This window comes from Lepisma saccharinum, chromosome 27, assembly GCF_977018435.1.
Source record: "Lepisma saccharinum chromosome 27, izLepSacc3.1, whole genome shotgun sequence".
NCBI classification, from domain to species: Eukaryota; Metazoa; Arthropoda; class Insecta; order Zygentoma; family Lepismatidae; genus Lepisma; species Lepisma saccharinum.
Window position 1 is genome coordinate 20,065,610 of NC_139255.1, and position 22,737 is coordinate 20,088,346.

Consider the following 22,737-nt stretch of genomic DNA (forward strand, 5'->3'; position numbering starts at 1 on the left):
CACAAGAATTCATCTCCGGTTTATATACGTCCCACGCATTCTCCATAAATTTACATCGCATTTCTCCGCTGCATACTAACATACAACTTCCACGGCTCCCTATATTTTATCCGCAAGAACCGATTAATATGTTGTTACTTCCGAAAAATGAGATTTTGTTAATAAATCAACACCCGCGCTTGCGCACTTGTTCTCACGACCATCCAACGGCGTTCAGTATTTGGTCAACTGTCCCGCGGTACACATCGGCAGCCCGCTGCCTGGTTTTTCTGCCGATCGGTGATTCCGCAGGCGTGTTGCCACGGTGGCTTCGAACAGGGGAATCCCTCCCGTGGTGGAGCAGGCAGGGGTGCTGCTCGAGTTGGCCGCGTGGGGGCCCGGTGAGAGCGAGGACGACGAAATGCCGGCGAAGAAATCTCCCGATTGCGAAAATGTGCAACTGGATTTGGATCTAATCGAAAGAGTCACAGAATACTCATCCCCCTCGCCCGTCGGTCTGGAAATGGAAACTTCGTGGGAATATAAGGTGAGCCAATTTCAGTCTATACTCTGTCCCGGGGATCTTTCAAGCAAGCAACGAAAACAAGTCTCTGTGCAAGTAGTGACGCGAGACAGTTCTACAAATGGACACGTGAGAGGAACAGTATTGTGTGGAGGGAGGAAAGCGACTGAAGTTACAGTCTTGGTAGCAGCGCGTACTGCTTCGCTCTACCCACTCGCTTTCCCCCCTTTTATGCCGTTGCTCCTTGTCCTTGCTCCACACATTCCGGAGATAGAGTATATATTGTCCATTATTCTTCTGATACATTTCAAACTATTAAGTTTAAAATACACGTATTTGCTTCTATCTCTTGTAGGGCTTTAATGAAATATTACTATTTTCACACTAATTCATTTTACAAATATTTTTTTTCTGTATTTTATATTATTTGAAATAAGGTTCGACATATTCTTACAAATGTGCCGATTTTACATTCATCACACAAACGTTTAATCTTTCCAACAGTTTGTCATTCATGTTGCGAGATGCTTTAACAAATACATTTAGCTTTTTAATAAGGGCAGACCTCTTACACTGTTTCTGAGGACCTTTCTGGACTAACCTTACCTTTCTTTTCTTGTGAAGGTCACTTTACAACCTCGCAATTTTAACCATTCCCAAGAGTCTCATTACAACCCTTTTTAAACTTTTAAACTCATTCATGCATTCATTAACAATCTTAGGTAGTACTAAACCGCATTTTCACGCTTTCTACCGGCAATACCTGTTGTCACTTTATAATTCCTCTTTACCACTAATATTGTTATTTTTGTTTTAAACATTACGTCACTCCAAATCAACTCACTAGAATAGACTACTGAGGTGGATAGACCGTCTGGATGTACACGATACTGTACTCCGCCATTTTTAAACATATTGGTCGTTAACCAGAATGACATATTTCTCCAGACTCAAGCGGAATACATGCCTGTATGTAACTTCCGCAAAACCTATTTATATCTTTATTTCATTAACAGATTCCGCTCAATTCTTTTCCATTCTTAGATGTAGGAAAATTAGAGAACTCTTTGGATAATGAGGACATTTCAACTTTTACACGTCTTAAGAACTAGAGGTACTTTTTTGTTTTTGATATTTTATCCAGACTTGTACCTACTTTTCTCATTATAGATTGAAAAGCCTTCATCCTTTCTCCCACATTGCCTATTTTCTGCACGTACAGTCGACGTCAATAAAAATGGGACACCTACATCCTGAAATACTCGCTATCCCTGCAAGGTGCTTTGTTTGTGGCCTAGCTCCACGGCGGTGGTAGAAGTTGAAAACGTGCTATTAATATCCAATTAAAGCCGTAGAATAAGGCAACACACATAACGCATTGCAGGGAAGAGATTATTTAAGGACTTATGTATCCCATTTGTATTGCCTGTGACTGTACATCATATTCTATAAAGTCTGATTATTTCGGCACTTTATTGTGTAGAGTTTGCTCTAACAATATCCTACTGCTTTGATTTACATTTTCATGAAATAGAATTAATTTCGACTTTAACTCAGACACAAATAACTACGAAAAAATTCTTGCTGGATTCTTTAAGTCAATTGTTCCTGAACGTATCCTAAAAATTAGGGAACGTCAGCAATATTGGATTACATGCATCACTTTTCTTTAACCACTCATTAAACAGATTGGATCTATTCCTGAGCCTTTCGCCATATTATACCCATCGACAGCAGTTTGTGCTCTAAATGCAAACAATTGTCATAATTTCAGCAGAAATGAGAAAATGGAAGTAGTTGGGATATACGATAACGTCGGTCGCTATTTAATATTCGCAATTAATTTGTATGTACTTATAACTAATTTGCACGGGTTTTAATTAATTTGCACGTACTTAGAATTCATTTGCATGTACTTAGAATACTTTACATTTATGTATTTGCATGTTTATAACTTTTTATAAATATATAATTATTTATTTTATGAAAAATATGTATATAGAAGGTAATTAGAGGTACTAAATGTTATGCATGTGGTTTTATATTCATTACTGCAAAGTATGTAATGTATAAAATGTTAATATTAATGTTTATAATATTGAAAATAAGAGTTTATGGTTTATGAAGTGCTATGAACGGCGGTAATGGGTGTAGGTACAGGTCCAATTACTATTGGGGACGGTCCCGGTACTCGAACCCGCGATATGCAACGGTAATAAATATAGTGCACTATGTAATAATGTTATATGGCATGTAATATATTGAGCGGAGACGAACTATGTATAACCTGTGAGCTGAGTCTGATGCCAGACAGACAAGGGTGAACTCCGCGCAGGTAGAGGAGAAAGGAATTTGGGGGATGTGCGGTCAAGGTCAAATGACGTCAGAACGCCAGAAAAAGAAAGAACCCGATTGACCAATCAGAGAACGCGTCGGTAGATTTTCAGAACCGGTTTTTTCCCCAAGGTTAACCAGTACGCAATAACAGGGGAAAGGTATGCAATACTGTAGGGCAGGGGAGGGATTCAACCAGACAACAAAGGATGTCTGGTAATGCGAAGCAATGGTCAATTTTTTGAAACTGTGCGTCGCTTGCATGCTAGAACAGGTTTCTGTCTAAGTAAGCCAAGGTTACCGAGAACACTAGAACAAAGGATTTTTGGATACCCAATTAGATTGGAGCGAGAACTTTAATTTGAACAAGGAGAACGAAGCGTAAGGGTTTATTATTTGTACTATAAAGAAGGAAGAGCTATCAGGGACTGGGCCTACAGTTTTCACTATTTGCTTTTATCACGGCGTATCGAACCTAGGATCCTTTAATTATTGATTTAGGTAGTAAATGTATGTTACTGTGTGCTATTTAACATAATATTGAGTTTATTTTTACCAAACTTCGGCTTTATGTCAAACATTTTCCCAGCTTATTCTTATTATTACTCAAATAACACTATTTATACTATTCAGGCAACATTTTTTATTAAATTGTGGACTCACAAAAACATTTTTTTCAACTTTTAACTTATTATTTTACAACTTTATGTTAATTTTTTACCAAAATAACACTATTTATGCTTTCAGGCAACATCTTTTATTAAATTTTGGACTCACAAAGACATTTTTTCAACTTTTAACTTATTATTTTACAACTTTATGTTATTTTTTTACCAAAATAACACTATTTATACTATTCAGGCAACATTTTTTATTAACTTTTGGACAAACAAAGATATTTTTACAACTTTTTAAATTATTATTTTACAACTTTATACCTATTTTTACCAAAATAACACTATTTATATTATTCAGGAAAGAATTTTAGTTACATTTTCGACACACAAAGTGTGTGTTCTCAACTTCTATCTGTTTATTTCACAAGTCTAGGCTTATTATTACCAAAATAACACAATTCAATCTCTTCAGGAAAGACTTGTAGTTACATTTTCGACACACAAAGTGTGTGTTCTCAACTTCTATTTGTTTATTTCACAAGTTTAGGCTTATTATTACTCAAATAACACAATTTCATCTATTCAGGATATTTTGTATTTACAAAGAGATATTTTCAACTTTTCATTTATTATTTACAAGTTTATGCCTATTTTTTTACTCAAATAACACAATTCTATCTGTTCAGGAAAGACTTTTAGTTATATTTTCGACACACAAAGTGTGTGTTCTCAACTTTTATTTGTTTATTTCACAAGTTTAGCCTAATATTTACTCAAATAACACGATTTGAACGTGTTTGGACACACACGCACTCACACACACACACATCCACACGCGCGCACACACATACACACACACACACACACACACACACAGAGAGATTTTCCAAGTTTACAGGATTATTCTCCACGTTTACTCAAATAACACAATTTAGATGTGTTTTGAATTAAATTTTGTACACATGAAGTGTGTTTTGTCAAGTTTTACCCTTTTATTTTACAAGTTTAGGCTTAATATTACTCAAATAACACAATTTAATCCAGTCAAGAAGGATTTGTTATTATATTTTGGATGCACAAAGAGATGTTTTCAACTTTTTTACTGATTTTTTGCAGGGTATGTATTAATTTTTATTTATTTTGTATATACATTTACAAATTTTTAACTTAGAGTTTAGTATTTATTTAAATATTTTCAGAAACACTAAAGAAAAAGTACTTTTAGCTAAAATGTAAGTCACAGAATATATTATTATTATTATTATTATTATTATTATTATTAGGGTTTACTGATTTCCACTATGCTATTTTTGGTTCTGTATTTCTATATGTATTTATTTATTTTGGTCAGGTTACGCCTGCTACGCAGGAAAGTTGGTTTATTTTAGAGTTTGCTGAGTATTTTGTTACTTTCATACTAGGTAAAGTTTTCTAAATATATCAGGTAGGGCTCCATCCATATACTTTTGTTTTTGCTGTTTGGAGATGATGCGATCAGCATCACTCTCCATCTGCTTTTTATTTTATGTACCCAATATTATTTTGAGGCTTAGTGAATTCTAGAGCCTATTTATGCAGGAGAGAGGGCTTGAAAATTTTGATCTTAGATAACCCACAACTATTTGTCAGAGTTTTTTAAAGGATGTTTTATATTTATTATGTGCCACTAGAATATCAAAGCTTGCTTAATTTTTATGTCTGTAACGCTGTTATTGTATTTCTAGCTAAGGCTTACTGGATAAAGTACACGAAATGTTTATCATTTCGACTATTTGCCTTTATACGAGGCCAAATTTTTAGTGTAACGAAAATTATTGTGTGTCTATGAAGACTGAAATCCCTTTACCGAGGGTCCATATTTGGACGCTTACCAACATTGTTCCTTTTTTTTTTAAAAAAAAAATATATAACTATTTATCAATATATTGACAATTCACAGGGCAAGACGAAGTTCAAAGACAACTGACTATATGGACCATAGGTCCACTTGCTAAACTTTTTTTCTAAGCTAGAAGAATAATTTAGCCTTATAGCCTTTTTTCAAGATATTTTTGAAGTATTACTGGTTTTTTGGGTGCATCAACACTTGGGTTATTTCCATTTGGTTTATTATACGAGGCTACAATCACTATTTGAACACTGAAATCCTCTGATTGAAACTAAAAGCTCAGGCTGTAACTAGGGATTTAGTATGTATATCGATAATTTATAGGACAACACGAACCTTACAAAGGATTGTAGGTGATGTAAGCCCACACGCCAGAGCCTTGTTAACCTGCAAGCAGCATTTACAGCTAATGCTACGAGGAAATGAGGTTGATTTTTACTGTTTCACAAGAATGCTATTTTTTATACACCCAATATTTGCTTTTTCAAGTGACTACATGTACCAGAAGCACTTACAGGCCAACTCTAACTAGACTTCGATTTATATAAATGTGTCAAGAACTATATTTCTGAGGAAGTACGCAAAAGCAGATTACCCGATTAAAGTATCTGAAAAGCAGATTTTTCTATGTAAGTATATTTTTATTGACTGGATTATTTAACAGATCAAACAGGAAGACAGCAAAATTCATTAAATGTAGTTCTATAGTATAGATGGTTTCAGAGATATAAAAATAACAAATATAAGATTTCGCTTTTTTTTTGCTTCTGAGGCTAATCGCGACGCTAAGGGTAAATGGCGAGGAAATGTAACGGAGGAGAAACAGTCCCAAAAGTTATGGGCTGCATGTAAGTTAATACCGCAGAGATATTACAGTAGGTGTAGGTTCTACCACCAGAACTTTTCTATCATAATAATACTGGTTATGCTGTACTGTTAGCTAAAGTTGCTGATATTTGAGAAACTTAAAAGCTTATTTGCAAAATTTTAAGATAAATAATAATCTGTTAGACTGTAAACATATTTTATATCCATTCTGCACAAGATCCGATGACAAAATTTAAAAATTGTAATCGCCCAGACAGGGACTCGAACCCTGGGCAGATAGGTTAAAAGCCTAACGCTATACCAACTAAGTTATCTGGGCACAAGGTATTATTTCCTTGAAAAGTTAGTTATGTTAAGAAATATATTGGAACAGTTGAGAACATTTTTGGTCTGGTTCGACAGAGAAGGAGACAACATTTTTAAATTTTTACAGACTGGGTGTATTTTTCCACTATAGAGGCCTTCACTATATGTAATTCGAAACGCTAAAGTTCAGCTAGCTTCCAAAATTGAGGTAAAGATTGTGTTTGGCGAGATTAACAAGTTACATTTGTATCCAGTTACGGACAAATAAAGCTAAAAGTCTCAGATTTACTGTACTAGCCAAGTTTTAGTAACATTTTCCTTCACTATAGTACTAATACCAAAGAAATATATATTTTATTTATAATTTGACAAAATGTACTAGTATTTAATTCACAAAGTTAGGTAAAAACAGTATTTTTTTAAATATTGTTACTGAATTCAAATTTTATGTTATTTAGCCACTAACAACTGGTTTACACTGTTTGACATCCTTTAAATAGGAAAAGATGGAATTATTTGTTTAGTATTTATACTACTTTGTATTTATTTAAGAAAACAATTCTACAGTTTAACTTAGTTTTAACAAATTGTTACTAATTTATATATCAAAGTTATGTTATTTAGAGTGTATGAAGGCGTATAAAGTTAATATTTGTACTTATCAGTGCAACTAACAATTATATTTTACACACAAAAGATACAGTTAAATCACTTGAATCAGAGAATAATATTTTACAGTAATTGATTCATTCAGCACTAGTCAGTACTTTTATGCATCAGAAAGTTTTCTTAATTTTCTATTACGCATGCTATTTTGTGCTATTCTTAAAATGTATTTCTAGGGCAAACTGGTATAATTTTCTGCTTATAATGCAAAGTTGACAGTTTTCGCACAATGCATTGTACATTTGTTATATTCACTACTTACAATCCAAATATTATGCTTATTTAATGTATAACTAACTAACTCTCTAGCCTTCTTAAACCCGAATGTTCATGGCAGCAGCAACACATGCATTTCATCTGTCCCTGTCCTGAGCAAGATCTATATACTCCTTTCCTTCCCTACCAATTTCCTTTAGGTCCATCTCTACATTATCCCTCCATCTTTGTTTTGGTCTTCCTATTGGTCTTTTACCATCAGGTTTCCCAACAAGAATCCTGTATACTCTTCTTTCCTCTCCCATTCGTACCACATGATCTACACACCTAAATCTTTTTAATTTAATCATTCTAATAATATCTGGACATGAATACAAATTATGTACTTCTAAATTATGTAACCTTCTCCACTCATTTGTCTCCTCATCTGTTTTTTAGGCCCAAATATTTTCCTAACGATCTTATTTTCAAATACTCTCAATTTATGTTCCTTTTTCAATGTAAGGGACCAGGTTTATTTACTGTATTTAACTTTTATTTTTTGTAATTAACAAAAATTAAAAGCTTATACTGTAGTTATTATATCTTTTTCTATCAGCTTATTTTGAAATTAATATTAATAGGTATAGTCTTTGATTTATAACTATATTGCTTTTTTATCAATTTATCTAAGAGTACACGCAGACAAACACATGTGTACACACTTTTATGTAAATAGATATGCCTTTTTCCAATATTTTAGTATGAAGATTGCACTTTAGCTATTTAAGCAAGGGTAGGAAAGGTAGGATTTCTGAGAATTTGTTGCAGGATTTTGTTGTCCAAGTATAGATGAGAACTGAGCTGGGAGACTGTTTTAAACCTTTTCATGAGAGTTTGCATGTGAACTGTATGCAAATTGAGCACTATTGACTGTGCATGCTTCTAAGTTTTGATGTTATTTCACATCAACTTTGTGAGACTGTAGACAGTTTTCCCATTTCAAGTAGTTTTTATTGATTGTATTTGTATATGTTTTGGGGACTTAGCAGTTTTATGTTATGAGGCAGTTTGTTGTAGAATATTTTTACCGGATTGTTTTGAGATATTGAGTGTCTGCTGTTTTACTTGTAATTATTTTCCTTCTTGTGTTGTGTATTTGACTATATTTTGTCCAATTTCTTAGTATTTAGAATAATTGTTATTGACTTGTAGATGTAGGGAGTAATAATCCTTTGCAAGATGCCCTATACTTTAGTCTGAACATTATTCTTAGTGTTCACTTTTGAAGCCTTAGTATTCTGGTAGTATTATTAATGTAGAGGTAAATTAGGCTGAAGTGTAGGCATTTTTCTGATAAATTATACTAACTTAGGTGTTTCAGCAGGTAGAAGTTGCATGAAGGTTTACTGCTGATGATGTTAATTTGCTCTTCTTATGTACTACGTATGATGTAGCTTACTTGAGTAATTGGAATTTTCTACTGAAAAAGGATTGCTTGTCTATTTTATTCCTATGTTGTTGCGTTTGTCCAAAAGCAAGCCATGTTCTTACTCTATCCTATGCCTTGGAAGAATCTAGATATATTGTGTTTGCAGTTTTATGTTTCTCTAAGGTTTCAGCTATGTAGGTTTTTAAACTGTGCTATGGGTGTGACTATTGATTTCTCTTTCTGGATGCCATGTTGGTTTCTGTGTATTCTTCTTGCTGTTTGAATTTGACTTAGGTTGTTTGCTTTTTTCTTAGATCTTTATTTGTTTATTTGTTCAGTATTTTTTATTTTTTTAATATTCTTTTACATAAAAAAATTCAAAGTACATTGTTAAAGTCAAAGTGTGTTAAAATACAATTTTTCAAAGTTAAAGTTTTAAAAATACAATTTTCTAAAATTAAAGCTTATAATAGTACATTTTTGTTAGTAGAAGTTTTTATACTAGAGTAAATTCTTTTGTTGTTAAAGTAAAATATGTTAGTTAATGTAAAATTAAAGTAATTAAAATTCAAAAAAATAAAAAATACTGAACAAATAAACAAATAAAGATCTAAGAAAAAAGCAAACAACCTAAGTCAAATTCAAGCAGCAAGAGGAATACACAGAAACCAACATGGCATCCAGAAAGAGAAATCAATAGTCACACCCATAGCACAGTTTAAAAACCTACATAGCTGAAACCTTAGAGAAACATAAAACTGCAAACACAATATATCTAGATTCTTCCAAGGCATAGGATAGAGTAAGAACATGGCTTGCTTTTGGACAAACGCAACAACATAGGAATAAAATAGACAAGCAATCCTTTTTCAGTAGAAAATTCCAATTACTCAAGTAAGCTACATCATACGTAGTACATAAGAAGAGCAAATTAACATCATCAGCAGTAAACCTTCATGCAACTTCTACCTGCTGAAACACCTAAGTTAGTATAATTTATCAGAAAAATGCCTACACTTCAGCCTAATTTACCTCTACATTAATAATACTACCAGAATACTAAGGCTTCAAAAGTGAACACTAAGAATAATGTTCAGACTAAAGTATAGGGCATCTTGCAAAGGATTATTACTCCCTACATCTACAAGTCAATAACAATTATTCTAAATACTAAGAAATTGGACAAAATATAGTCAAATACACAACACAAGAAGGAAAATAATTACAAGTAAAACAGCAGACACTCAATATCTCAAAACAATCCGGTAAAAATATTCTACAACAAACTGCCTCATAACATAAAACTGCTAAGTCCCCAAAACATATACAAATACAATCAATAAAAACTACTTGAAATGGGAAAACTGTCTACAGTCTCACAAAGTTGATGTGAAATAACATCAAAACTTAGAAGCATGCACAGTCAATAGTGCTCAATTTGCATACAGTTCACATGCAAACTCTCATGAAAAGGTTTAAAACAGTCTCCCAGCTCAGTTCTCATCTATACTTGGACAACAAAATCCTGCAACAAATTCTCAGAAATCCTACCTTTCCTACCCTTGCTTAAATAGCTAAAGTGCAATCTTCATACTAAAATATTGGAAAAAGGCATATCTATTTACATAAAAGTGTGTACACATGTGTTTGTCTGCGTGTACTCTTAGATAAATTGATAAAAAAGCAATATAGTTATAAATCAAAGACTATACCTATTAATATTAATTTCAAAATAAGCTGATAGAAAAAGATATAATAACTACAGTATAAGCTTTTAATTTTTGTTAATTACAAAAAATAAAAGTTAAATACAGTAAATAAACCTGGTCCCTTACATTGAAAAAGGAACATAAATTGAGAGTATTTGAAAATAAGATCGTTAGGAAAATATTTGGGCCTAAAAAACAGATGAGGAGACAAATGAGTGGAGAAGGTTACATAATTTAGAAGTACATAATTTGTATTCATGTCCAGATATTATTAGAATGATTAAATTAAAAAGACTTAGGTGTGTAGATCATGTGGTACGAATGGGAGAGGAAAGAAGAGTATACAGGATTCTTGTTGGGAAACCTGATGGTAAAAGACCAATAGGAAGACCAAAACAAAGATGGAGGGATAATGTAGAGATGGACCTAAAGGAAATTGGTAGGGAAGGAAAGGAGTATATAGATCTTGCTCAGGACAGGGACAGATGAAATGCATGTGTTGCTGCTGCCATGAACATTCGGGTTTAAGAAGGCTAGAGAGTTAGTTAGTTATACATTAAATAAGCATAATATTTGGATTGTAAGTAGTGAATATAACAAATGTACAATGCATTGTGCGAAAACTGTCAACTTTGCATTATAAGCAGAAAATTAAACCAGTTTGCCCTAGAAATACATTTTAAGAATAGCACAAAATAGCATGCGTAATAGAAAATTAAGAAAACTTTCTGATGCATAAAAGTACTGACTAGTGCTGAATGAATCAATTACTGTAAAATATTATTCTCTGATTCAAGTGATTTAACTGTATCTTTTGTGTGTAAAATATAATTGTTAGTTGCACTGATAAGTACAAATATTAACTTTATACGCCTTCATACACTCTAAATAACATAACTTTGATATATAAATTAGTAACAATTTGTTAAAACTAAGTTAAACTGTAGAATTGTTTTCTTAAATAAATACAAAGTAGTATAAATACTAAACAAATAATTCCATCTTTTCCTATTTAAAGGATGTCAAACAGTGTAAACCAGTTGTTAGTGGCTAAATAACATAAAATTTGAATTCAGTAACAATATTTAAAAAAATACTGTTTTTACCTAACTTTGTGAATTAAATACTAGTACATTTTGTCAAATTATAAATAAAATATATATTTCTTTGGTATTAGTACTATAGTGAAGGAAAATGTTACTAAAACTTGGCTAGTACAGTAAATCTGAGACTTTTAGCTTTATTTGTCCGTAACTGGATACAAATGTAACTTGTTAATCTCGCCAAACACAATCTTTACCTCAATTTTGGAAGCTAGCTGAACTTTAGCGTTTCGAATTACATATAGTGAAGGCCTCTATAGTGGAAAAATACACCCAGTCTGTAAAAATTTAAAAATGTTGTCTCCTTCTCTGTCGAACCAGACCAAAAATGTTCTCAACTGTTCCAATATATTTCTTAACATAACTAACTTTTCAAGGAAATAATACCTTGTGCCCAGATAACTTAGTTGGTATAGCGTTAGGCTTTTAACCTATCTGCCCAGGGTTCGAGTCCCTGTCTGGGCGATTACAATTTTTAAATTTTGTCATCGGATCTTGTGCAGAATGGATATAAAATATGTTTACAGTCTAACAGATTATTATTTATCTTAAAATTTTGCAAATAAGCTTTTAAGTTTCTCAAATATCAGCAACTTTAGCTAACAGTACAGCATAACCAGTATTATTATGATAGAAAAGTTCTGGTGGTAGAACCTACACCTACTGTAATATCTCTGCGGTATTAACTTACATGCAGCCCATAACTTTTGGGACTGTTTCTCCTCCGTTACATTTCCTCGCCATTTACCCTTAGCGTCGCGATTAGCCTCAGAAGCAAAAAAAAAGCGAAATCTTATATTTGTTATTTTTATATCTCTGAAACCATCTATACTATAGAACTACATTTAATGAATTTTGCTGTCTTCCTGTTTGATCTGTTAAATAATCCAGTCAATAAAAATATACTTACATAGAAAAATCTGCTTTTCAGATACTTTAATCGGGTAATCTGCTTTTGCGTACTTCCTCAGAAATATAGTTCTTGACACATTTATATAAATCGAAGTCTAGTTAGAGTTGGCCTGTAAGTGCTTCTGGTACATGTAGTCACTTGAAAAAGCAAATATTGGGTGTATAAAAAATAGCATTCTTGTGAAACAGTAAAAATCAACCTCATTTCCTCGTAGCATTAGCTGTAAATGCTGCTTGCAGGTTAACAAGGCTCTGGCGTGTGGGCTTACATCACCTACAATCCTTTGTAAGGTTCGTGTTGTCCTATAAATTATCGATATACATACTAAATCCCTAGTTACAGCCTGAGCTTTTAGTTTCAATCAGAGGATTTCAGTGTTCAAATAGTGATTGTAGCCTCGTATAATAAACCAAATGGAAATAACCCAAGTGTTGATGCACCCAAAAAACCAGTAATACTTCAAAAATATCTTGAAAAAAGGCTATAAGGCTAAATTATTCTTCTAGCTTAGAAAAAAAGTTTAGCAAGTGGACCTATGGTCCATATAGACAGTTGTCTTTGAACTTCGTCTTGCCCTGTGAATTGTCAATATATTGATAAATAGTTATATATTTTTTTTTAAAAAAAAAGGAACAATGTTGGTAAGCGTCCAAATATGGACCCTCGGTAAAGGGATTTCAGTCTTCATAGACACACAATAATTTTCGTTACACTAAAAATTTGGCCTCGTATAAAGGCAAATAGTCGAAATGATAAACATTTCGTGTACTTTATCCAGTAAGCCTTAGCTAGAAATACAATAACAGCGTTACAGACATAAAAATTAAGCAAGCTTTGATATTCTAGTGGCACATAATAAATATAAAACATCCTTTAAAAAACTCTGACAAATAGTTGTGGGTTATCTAAGATCAAAATTTTCAAGCCCTCTCTCCTGCATAAATAGGCTCTAGAATTCACTAAGCCTCAAAATAATATTGGGTACATAAAATAAAAAGCAGATGGAGAGTGATGCTGATCGCATCATCTCCAAACAGCAAAAACAAAAGTATATGGATGGAGCCCTACCTGATATATTTAGAAAACTTTACCTAGTATGAAAGTAACAAAATACTCAGCAAACTCTAAAATAAACCAACTTTCCTGCGTAGCAGGCGTAACCTGACCAAAATAAATAAATACATATAGAAATACAGAACCAAAAATAGCATAGTGGAAATCAGTAAACCCTAATAATAATAATAATAATAATATATTCTGTGACTTACATTTTAGCTAAAGTACTTTTTCTTTAGTGTTTTTGAAAATATTTAAATAAATACTAAACTCTAAGTTAAAAATTTGTAAATGTATATACAAAATAAATAAAAATTAATACATACCCTGCAAAAAATCAGTAAAAAAGTTGAAAACATCTCTTTGTGCATCCAAAATATAATAACAAATCCTTCTTGACTGGATTAAATTGTGTTATTTGAGTAATATTAAGCCTAAACTTGTAAAATAAAAGGGTAAAACTTGACAAAACACACTTCATGTGTACAAAATTTAATTCAAAACACATCTAAATTGTGTTATTTGAGTAAACGTGGAGAATAATCCTGTAAACTTGGAAAATCTCTGTGTGTGTGTGTGTGTGTGTGTGTGTATGTGTGTGCGCGCGTGTGGATGTGTGTGTGTGTGAGTGCGTGTGTGTCCAAACACGTTCAAATCGTGTTATTTGAGTAAATATTAGGCTAAACTTGTGAAATAAACAAATAAAAGTTGAGAACACACACTTTGTGTGTCGAAAATATAACTAAAAGTCTTTCCTGAACAGATAGAATTGTGTTATTTGAGTAAAAAAATAGGCATAAACTTGTAAATAATAAATGAAAAGTTGAAAATATCTCTTTGTAAATACAAAATATCCTGAATAGATGAAATTGTGTTATTTGAGTAATAATAAGCCTAAACTTGTGAAATAAACAAATAGAAGTTGAGAACACACACTTTGTGTGTCGAAAATGTAACTACAAGTCTTTCCTGAAGAGATTGAATTGTGTTATTTTGGTAATAATAAGCCTAGACTTGTGAAATAAACAGATAGAAGTTGAGAACACACACTTTGTGTGTCGAAAATGTAACTAAAATTCTTTCCTGAATAATATAAATAGTGTTATTTTGGTAAAAATAGGTATAAAGTTGTAAAATAATAATTTAAAAAGTTGTAAAAATATCTTTGTTTGTCCAAAAGTTAATAAAAAATGTTGCCTGAATAGTATAAATAGTGTTATTTTGGTAAAAAAATAACATAAAGTTGTAAAATAATAAGTTAAAAGTTGAAAAAATGTCTTTGTGAGTCCAAAATTTAATAAAAGATGTTGCCTGAAAGCATAAATAGTGTTATTTTGGTAAAAAATTAACATAAAGTTGTAAAATAATAAGTTAAAAGTTGAAAAAAATGTTTTTGTGAGTCCAAAATTTAATAAAAAATGTTGCCTGAATAGTATAAATAGTGTTATTTGAGTAATAATAAGAATAAGCTGGGAAAATGTTTGACATAAAGCCGAAGTTTGGTAAAAATAAACTCAATATTATGTTAAATAGCACACAGTAACATACATTTACTACCTAAATCAATAATTAAAGGATCCTAGGTTCGATACGCCGTGATAAAAGCAAATAGTGAAAACTGTAGGCCCAGTTCCTTCTTTATAGTACAAATAATAAACCCTTACGCTTCGTTCTCCTTGTTCAAATTAAAGTTCTCGCTCCAATCTAATTGGGTATCCAAAAATCCTTTGTTCTAGTGTTCTCGGTAACCTTGGCTTACTTAGACAGAAACCTGTTCTAGCATGCAAGCGACGCACAGTTTCAAAAAATTGACCATTGCTTCGCATTACCAGACATCCTTTGTTGTCTGGTTGAATCCCTCCCCTGCCCTACAGTATTGCATACCTTTCCCCTGTTATTGCGTACTGGTTAACCTTGGGGAAAAAACCGGTTCTGAAAATCTACCGACGCGTTCTCTGATTGGTCAATCGGGTTCTTTCTTTTTCTGGCGTTCTGACGTCATTTGACCTTGACCGCACATCCCCCAAATTCCTTTCTCCTCTACCTGCGCGGAGTTCACCCTTGTCTGTCTGGCATCAGACTCAGCTCACAGGTTATACATAGTTCGTCTCCGCTCAATATATTACATGCCATATAACATTATTACATAGTGCACTATATTTATTACCGTTGCATATCGCGGGTTCGAGTACCGGGACCGTCCCCAATAGTAATTGGACCTGTACCTACACCCATTACCGCCGTTCATAGCACTTCATAAACCATAAACTCTTATTTTCAATATTATAAACATTAATATTAACATTTTATACATTACATACTTTGCAGTAATGAATATAAAACCACATGCATAACATTTAGTACCTCTAATTACCTTCTATATACATATTTTTCATAAAATAAATAATTATATATTTATAAAAAGTTATAAACATGCAAATACATAAATGTAAAGTATTCTAAGTACATGCAAATGAATTCTAAGTACGTGCAAATTAATTAAAACCCGTGCAAATTAGTTATAAGTACATACAAATTAATTGCGAATATTAAATAGCGACCGACGTTATCGTATATCCCAACTACTAATGGAACCCATGGTAAGCAAAGCAGGATTAAAATGTTTGAAGTTTCCATTCATTTTTTTAAAACTATTTTCTTCATATATAATATTTGTATAATGTGGTTCCTTGGTGATCCTTATTGCATTGCCTCTTAATTGCAATTACAATATTAGTCATTGCACTATCTAGGGCACAATTCTTATTTTCTTTTTCTTGTGCTGGCTATATTAATTTCACTTAACACAGTCAAGTTAAACTAATATTTTCTGTTGCTATTTTGATACCAAAAAGGAAATATGTCCAATATTAGAAAATTAAAAAAATAGCCTATATGTATATTATGTGCCCCATTGACTTTCACGGACTCAAAAGACGTGTGTGTGTGTGTGTGTGTGTGTGTGTGTGTGTGTTTGTGTGTGTGATATGTGTGTGTGTATGTTTTGTATATTATATATATATATATATATATATATATATATATATACATAAACATGTACAAATACAATTTGGTATTATCTGAATTTTTTTATTATTATTATTTTCCCTAAATTTAAACTTCAGATCTTGTAACAAGTTCTTCACAAACCAAATAAAGCTCTTCTCAAACATCTCTGTTCTTACCTATATAATTTTGACTACTTTTGGCAGAGTATAATTTTTCCAGTTATGTTTAATTCTTAAATTTGTGTTGCCACTTAATTTTTTATATTAGACATTTGGAAAGAAAGTTTCTACCTTGTGGTTTTAAGGTAGGAAAGAGTGGGGCATAGTACATATTTTATTGTTTTATTTCATAGTCGAAATTGGTTTATTACATTTTAATAGAAAAATTACCAAAAACTGTCTTCTAGTATATGTAAACTCTATATCACAACAAAACTCAAAGTTTTTTTGGAAATTAAATTTGTTAAACAAAACGTTCGTAACATGTTCAAGTGTGCCCCATTCATGGGGGTATTTGAGCAGACATGGGGAACTTTTGAGCGATGCCTTGTTTTATCTAAATTTATCGGAAACCACATGTTTAATATTACATACGTACTAATACATAGTAGTTTAGATGATCCTCGCTTTTTTGTTGATTACAGACGATGGCTCGAAATTTAATACAGAGCGGTCATCTCTGTCTTTGCAATTGCCGATATAGTGTTGTTGCTCATAAATTAAGTTAAATAGACTGTTTCTTAAAAGTGCCAGATCATCGTATCGTATCAAATACTGGAGTGAGATCATTGCGTATCTGATAAAATTCGCCGAAATAAACGACTTTCATAAGGCAAATTTTGGCATATTTTATCAATTTCGCGTTTTAAAACATATTTCTTCATATTTCGCATAATAAAACATATTTCTGTATAATTGCGTAATTCCCTTGCATATAATTGGTTATTTATAATTTATTCTTCTTACCTTTAGTGCAAGGGACAGTTTATATATTCGATGGCGGGATAAGGAAAATATGTACTTAGAAATTAAAAAGCAGATGCAGTCCTTTCTTACCAACTAGTACAGATCAATGAAACCCCTCTTCTCTTTATCCAGCCAACAAATGATAGCCGTGCGAACATTATCGAGGAAAAATACTCTCTGTCGTTATTTTGCCGACACGTAATCATCGGACAGGAAGTAACCAAGTTTCAATTGTTCTATTTTCTTTAACGTTTTTTTTTTTCACTTCAGTCAAATGATTATCGGGATTCTGAATTCATTTACTACCCAGCCCCATCATAGTCGATCGTCACTGGAAGATACTGACTTCTCGTACAATGAGATATTCGAAAGCACTGTTGAGCATATTTTTGGCTTTACTGGGGATATTTTTCCATTCTTCTGACATATTTTAAATTTTATCACAAATTTTAAAAACTTCATGACATAATGACATACATGTTTTACACTTTTATAAGACATTACGTTCCGGGTCCTAGTGATGTGTTTTCCAGCATTGGCTGTCATCTGGTCACTTTGTGCTACCAGTAGCTTTCCCTTGAAATGGCCCATCAGGTTAACATCTAGTGGCTGGGGTCGATGCGTTCAACAAGGAGGAAATGTTCTTAGAAGTAGCTACTCTAATCTCTTTTACAAGCAGATTAGCACCTAACGTGCAATGGCTATTGTGGCTCTCCATTAGTGAAATAGTTGTCCTCTTTGTTACATATAGCATGTTGTTGAATAAATTTTGCAAACAAAGCTCCTGTTATCCATGAACTACATGGACTGTCGACAATTTTTATATTGCGTGAAATGATTTAGTTAATATTTTTATGATGAATTTTGCTCACTGTTCAAATGTGCCTCAAGAGTGCTGTTCAAATTTGCCCCGACAGGGCCGTTCAAATATGTCCCACCGGCTATGACAGACAAATCCACGCATCATAGGGCAAAGCTAATAGATGTACCTTTCACAATACGAGCACACAAATGTATCCATAAGCAAATTATTCTATAATAAAACTAATTTCATTATGGTTGATGTTAACATACTATTCTCTTCACAACACTTCTTAGAACAAAAATGTATGACTCTACTCTTCGATATTGAGATTATTCAGCTTTATGCATTCTCTCAAGATTAGGTTTACTTGAGTCCTACATTATTAACATACAGAAAGTATAATACTTGTGTATTATCTGAGAGGACCTAGCAAGACCACAGAAATTAAATACATTTGAAAGGGACAATATCTCGTAGGGGTAATTAAATTTGAAAGCAACAAAGCACACACTTGAATATTTTCCAAACGTGTTGTATGATTCATTAAATTTTTCTAATATCAGACTAAACATATTATTCAATATTCATCAAAATTGTTCTATACTAACAGCGAGGATGAAAAAAATTATTGTGAAAAATATTATCAACAATTAACATTTTGTGTTTGTGTGTGTATTCTTACCATTGATCAAAATTTTATACAATATATACATTGGTATTTTTTCAAGATTCGTCTGAATTAAATAGTAATGTCAACTTATATATATTTTTTCCAGAGAACATCAGTCAAATTAGTGCAACATTCTTACACTCCTGAATTGGGACGCAAATTGCCAAATGGCGATGTTGCAGGAAGTGCCTCACACTCATCGGCCGACACGATCGACAGATTGTCACAAGGGGAAGAAAGAGGTAAGTGACGAATTTTCTTTTACCTAATTGCCTGGAAGCGAATTCATTTACGGTCTTGGATAGATTGATTCGGAATATTTCCAAATAATGACACCTTTTGATTTTCCGTACGTTTTAGATTTTATGACGTCATCAAAATGGCGGACACATAATTATACAATTTCATACAATTTTTATTTTGCTATTTTTTCTGCCTACTGTTACATGATTTGTTACGGGCGTGGGTGGTTTTCGCAAATATAAAGAAATATGTGAACTATCATTCATCTCAGTGTACTTGATTGTATTGAATATAAATTTCATATTATCTACAAGCTTTAAATTGCTCACACAGATGTTGGGAAACAATTTTAGCGCCAGACATGACATGGAAAAAGTGATCTCACAAGCAGAATTATTGGAATGGTAAATGAGATTATTAAGTTTTGTATAACCCATGCTGTTTCCACATAGATTGGGGAGAAGTAAACTTGTGCTATTGGTATCATTAATATAATTTAATTGACATTAGATATTGTAAACTTCCCCACTCTGCATTTCAGGATGTATTTATATTGCGCATCTGTAACCATTTTCCACCTTGCTATACAGAAAACATAATTCAAATTGTTTACCACCCGGATGAACGTTAGTTGCATGTAAAGTAAGCAAAATTGGGATTAACTAGTGTGCTTAATTTTAAAAGCAACATTTTACGCACATTGCACCTTGGCAAACTCCTGCCTTTTAGGATACATTTTTCTCACAATTTATGTACTTACATTGTCCTTTACTATGCAGGAAACAATTTAAGTTATTTGCTATGTGAATCGGACAGACTCGTAGTCAGAATTTTATTTCGGGTGGAGGGGCTTATCCCTTACCAGTAACCGCCATCTATAGGTTTCTGATGATGAGATAGAAGTCATAAAAATGAATTTAGCATTTGTAAATTTCCAATTCGAATGATGCTTAATGTGGGGACACATGCCTCATGAAAAAAAATCTACACAGCTCGAAATGCCTATCTGAGAGCGTTAATAAGAATATGACATGAAACCTGATAAACAAATTTCTAACAGTAAATGTTACAATTGTGCGTAATTTACGGTATTATAAACACAAACATTACCAAAAATAAGAAAGTTTCGTAGTTTAGGACAATGCATAAAAATGTGCTATTCAAGTTCATAGATGAAATTAAATCCCCACGGATGAAATTAGGCAGACAACGGTCTCCTGAACTACATGCTTAATCAGACATTACGCATTTATTATTCCTTAAAATCTGGAGAGTTCACTATAATCATTAGCAAGTATTTACATATTGTCTCGTTGATAATCTTTGATCATTTTGTCTCTATAGAGAAGTGTTTAACAAAAAAAGAGTATGAGTTGTCATGGTCACGAATACTTCAAAACACAAATAAAATAAAACGCAATCATTAAGAATTTTCTTCAGGCATCTAGCTTGTTTGTGATTTACATCCAAATAATCAACACCAGTATATATACAAGGCTTAGAATTAAGAGGCCAAAGTGTTGGAACAAAAAGTGCAAAAAAATATGGGACACTGCCCCCACTCCCCTCTTCATGGCCGCAACTGGTTTTGAATGATTGGTTAAGTTCATTTTACCTAGCCGTCTGCCACTTTCGGCTAATCGTAACGGTGGAGATGAATGGTGACACGATGAAGAGACAGTCACAAATACATATGCAAAGCACAGCACAAGACCCATATAAGATTTTCCTGGCTGTGTCCAAACGCCTTAGCCTCGTCAGCCTCCAACAGATTCAGCCCAGTGTGTACTATGTGGAGGACAGGTCGACATTTGAGTGCCTTCAGAGAATGCCGCCTCTTAAACCCCGTATTCAATAACGGAAAGAACGAGATGAATCCGTCTTTGTTCTTTTCGCTCACGTAGGGCGTTCTTGATAGGACGACAGTGGTCAACGCGCAAAAATAACCTAAGCGTACTGTACTTGTACAAGTGAGATGATGGCTGAACAACATTCCCAAATTGTTTGATTTATTTGATTCATTTTACTTGGCTTTTTGTGCCACTTTTGGCTAATTTACGAAGATAGGGATGAGTGATGACATGATGAAAAGTTGATTGTCTTTTCTCCAGATTGAAACAAATGGCGATAACATAATATATATATTGAAACTACATTGGTAGAACGAAGAAAAGGTGTAAAGCAGCGATACTGTGATTCCTTTTCCTATGAAAGATCTGATGCATCAGATAATCGATTTACCGTCAGGTTGCCTATGGCATGTATCTGTGACTGTCCCAATGGCTGTAAATGTTCCATAGTTCTCCCTCTGGTTGAATCCAATAAATATTTTCTGTGCGAATCGTGGGGCGCATGTAGAAATGTACTAAAAGTACAAAAAATGTACTAAATGTACCAATTTCTGCTTTTCTCACATAACCTTTATGACTATATATTCATTAATGTATAATTCATTTGGATACATCAAATACATGTGGAGTTACAAACAGTTTTCATTAGGGCCAATTCGGACACCCTGTATTTTAAAAAAACGGAGCATCATCGAGTGTTGACGGGCGATATGATGTTGAACAATTTAGTAGTTTTGCAGAAAACTGAATTCCGATGCGATCGTTTCATTACAGGTTGCAATATTGACATAAAACAATGGCTGGCTGTTTGCGGAGGCATTATAGTTATCGGAGCGCTGGGCATTGGTGTTGGGTTGCCTCTTGCCATGGAGCTCAGGTCATCGAAACTACTGGAAGCAAGACTAGATGTCATCAAACGATTACTGGAGGAAGTGCCGCTGGTGGACGGGTAAGTGCTCTTTAGAACAAAATTAAGATTATATCCTGGAGGAATATTTAGAGAGCAACTTCTGTTGCATAAAAACTACTCATTGTTTTACGAGTACTCATGTCAAATTTCCACATGTTTGAGATCTATGAAGTAATATAAAGTGGAAATTAGGAGACAAGAAATATGATTCATTTATATGTGTAAATTTCATTTTACGGCCAGGAGGAACAGTTTTTATATCTCAACCCAGCACACATCGCTAATTCTCTTGCTGACACTATACACAGCTCATAAGCCAGGTCCGTACACACCAGCAGTCAGCTGGATATGTTCCGAATATAATCTGACACTACTGGCAACACTTGGAAAGAAGACGAAGCATTTTCAAATAATACAGAAATGTAATTTCTGGTTAAGCTTCAAAGTACAGAACATTACAGTGTTGCGATTTCTGTCTACGAACTGGCCTACCTTCGATGTGTTCCGGCTGTTACTGTTCTCCAAGTTGCTGTGCTGTAAGTCTAGAAACAGGTCCGACTTCGATGAGTTCCAGCTGTTACTGTCTTCCCAGTTGCTGCGCTGTAAGTGAAGGAACTGGTCTGACTTCGATCATTTTCGGCTGTTCAGTTCCTCACAGTTGCTACGCTGTATTGAAAGCTGCGTTTTATCTCGTGAAATACAGATAAAATTGGAATTAGGAAATTGATCCATTAAT

At 33.1% G+C, this 22,737-nt stretch overlaps 1 protein-coding gene across 1 annotated transcript in view; it reads left to right on the forward strand.

Annotated features, from left to right (window-relative positions):
• Window positions 1-400: 400 nt before the first annotated feature.
• LOC145980184 (dipeptidase 1-like) overlaps window positions 401-22,737 on the forward strand; it is a 144,393-nt gene continuing 122,056 nt past the window's right edge. The window contains exons 1-3 of the mRNA XM_083113216.1: window positions 401-526; window positions 19,105-19,240; window positions 21,866-22,040. Coding sequence (XP_082969342.1) covers window positions 401-526; window positions 19,105-19,240; window positions 21,866-22,040 — 437 coding nt within the window. The remainder of the gene's footprint in view (window positions 527-19,104; window positions 19,241-21,865; window positions 22,041-22,737) is intronic.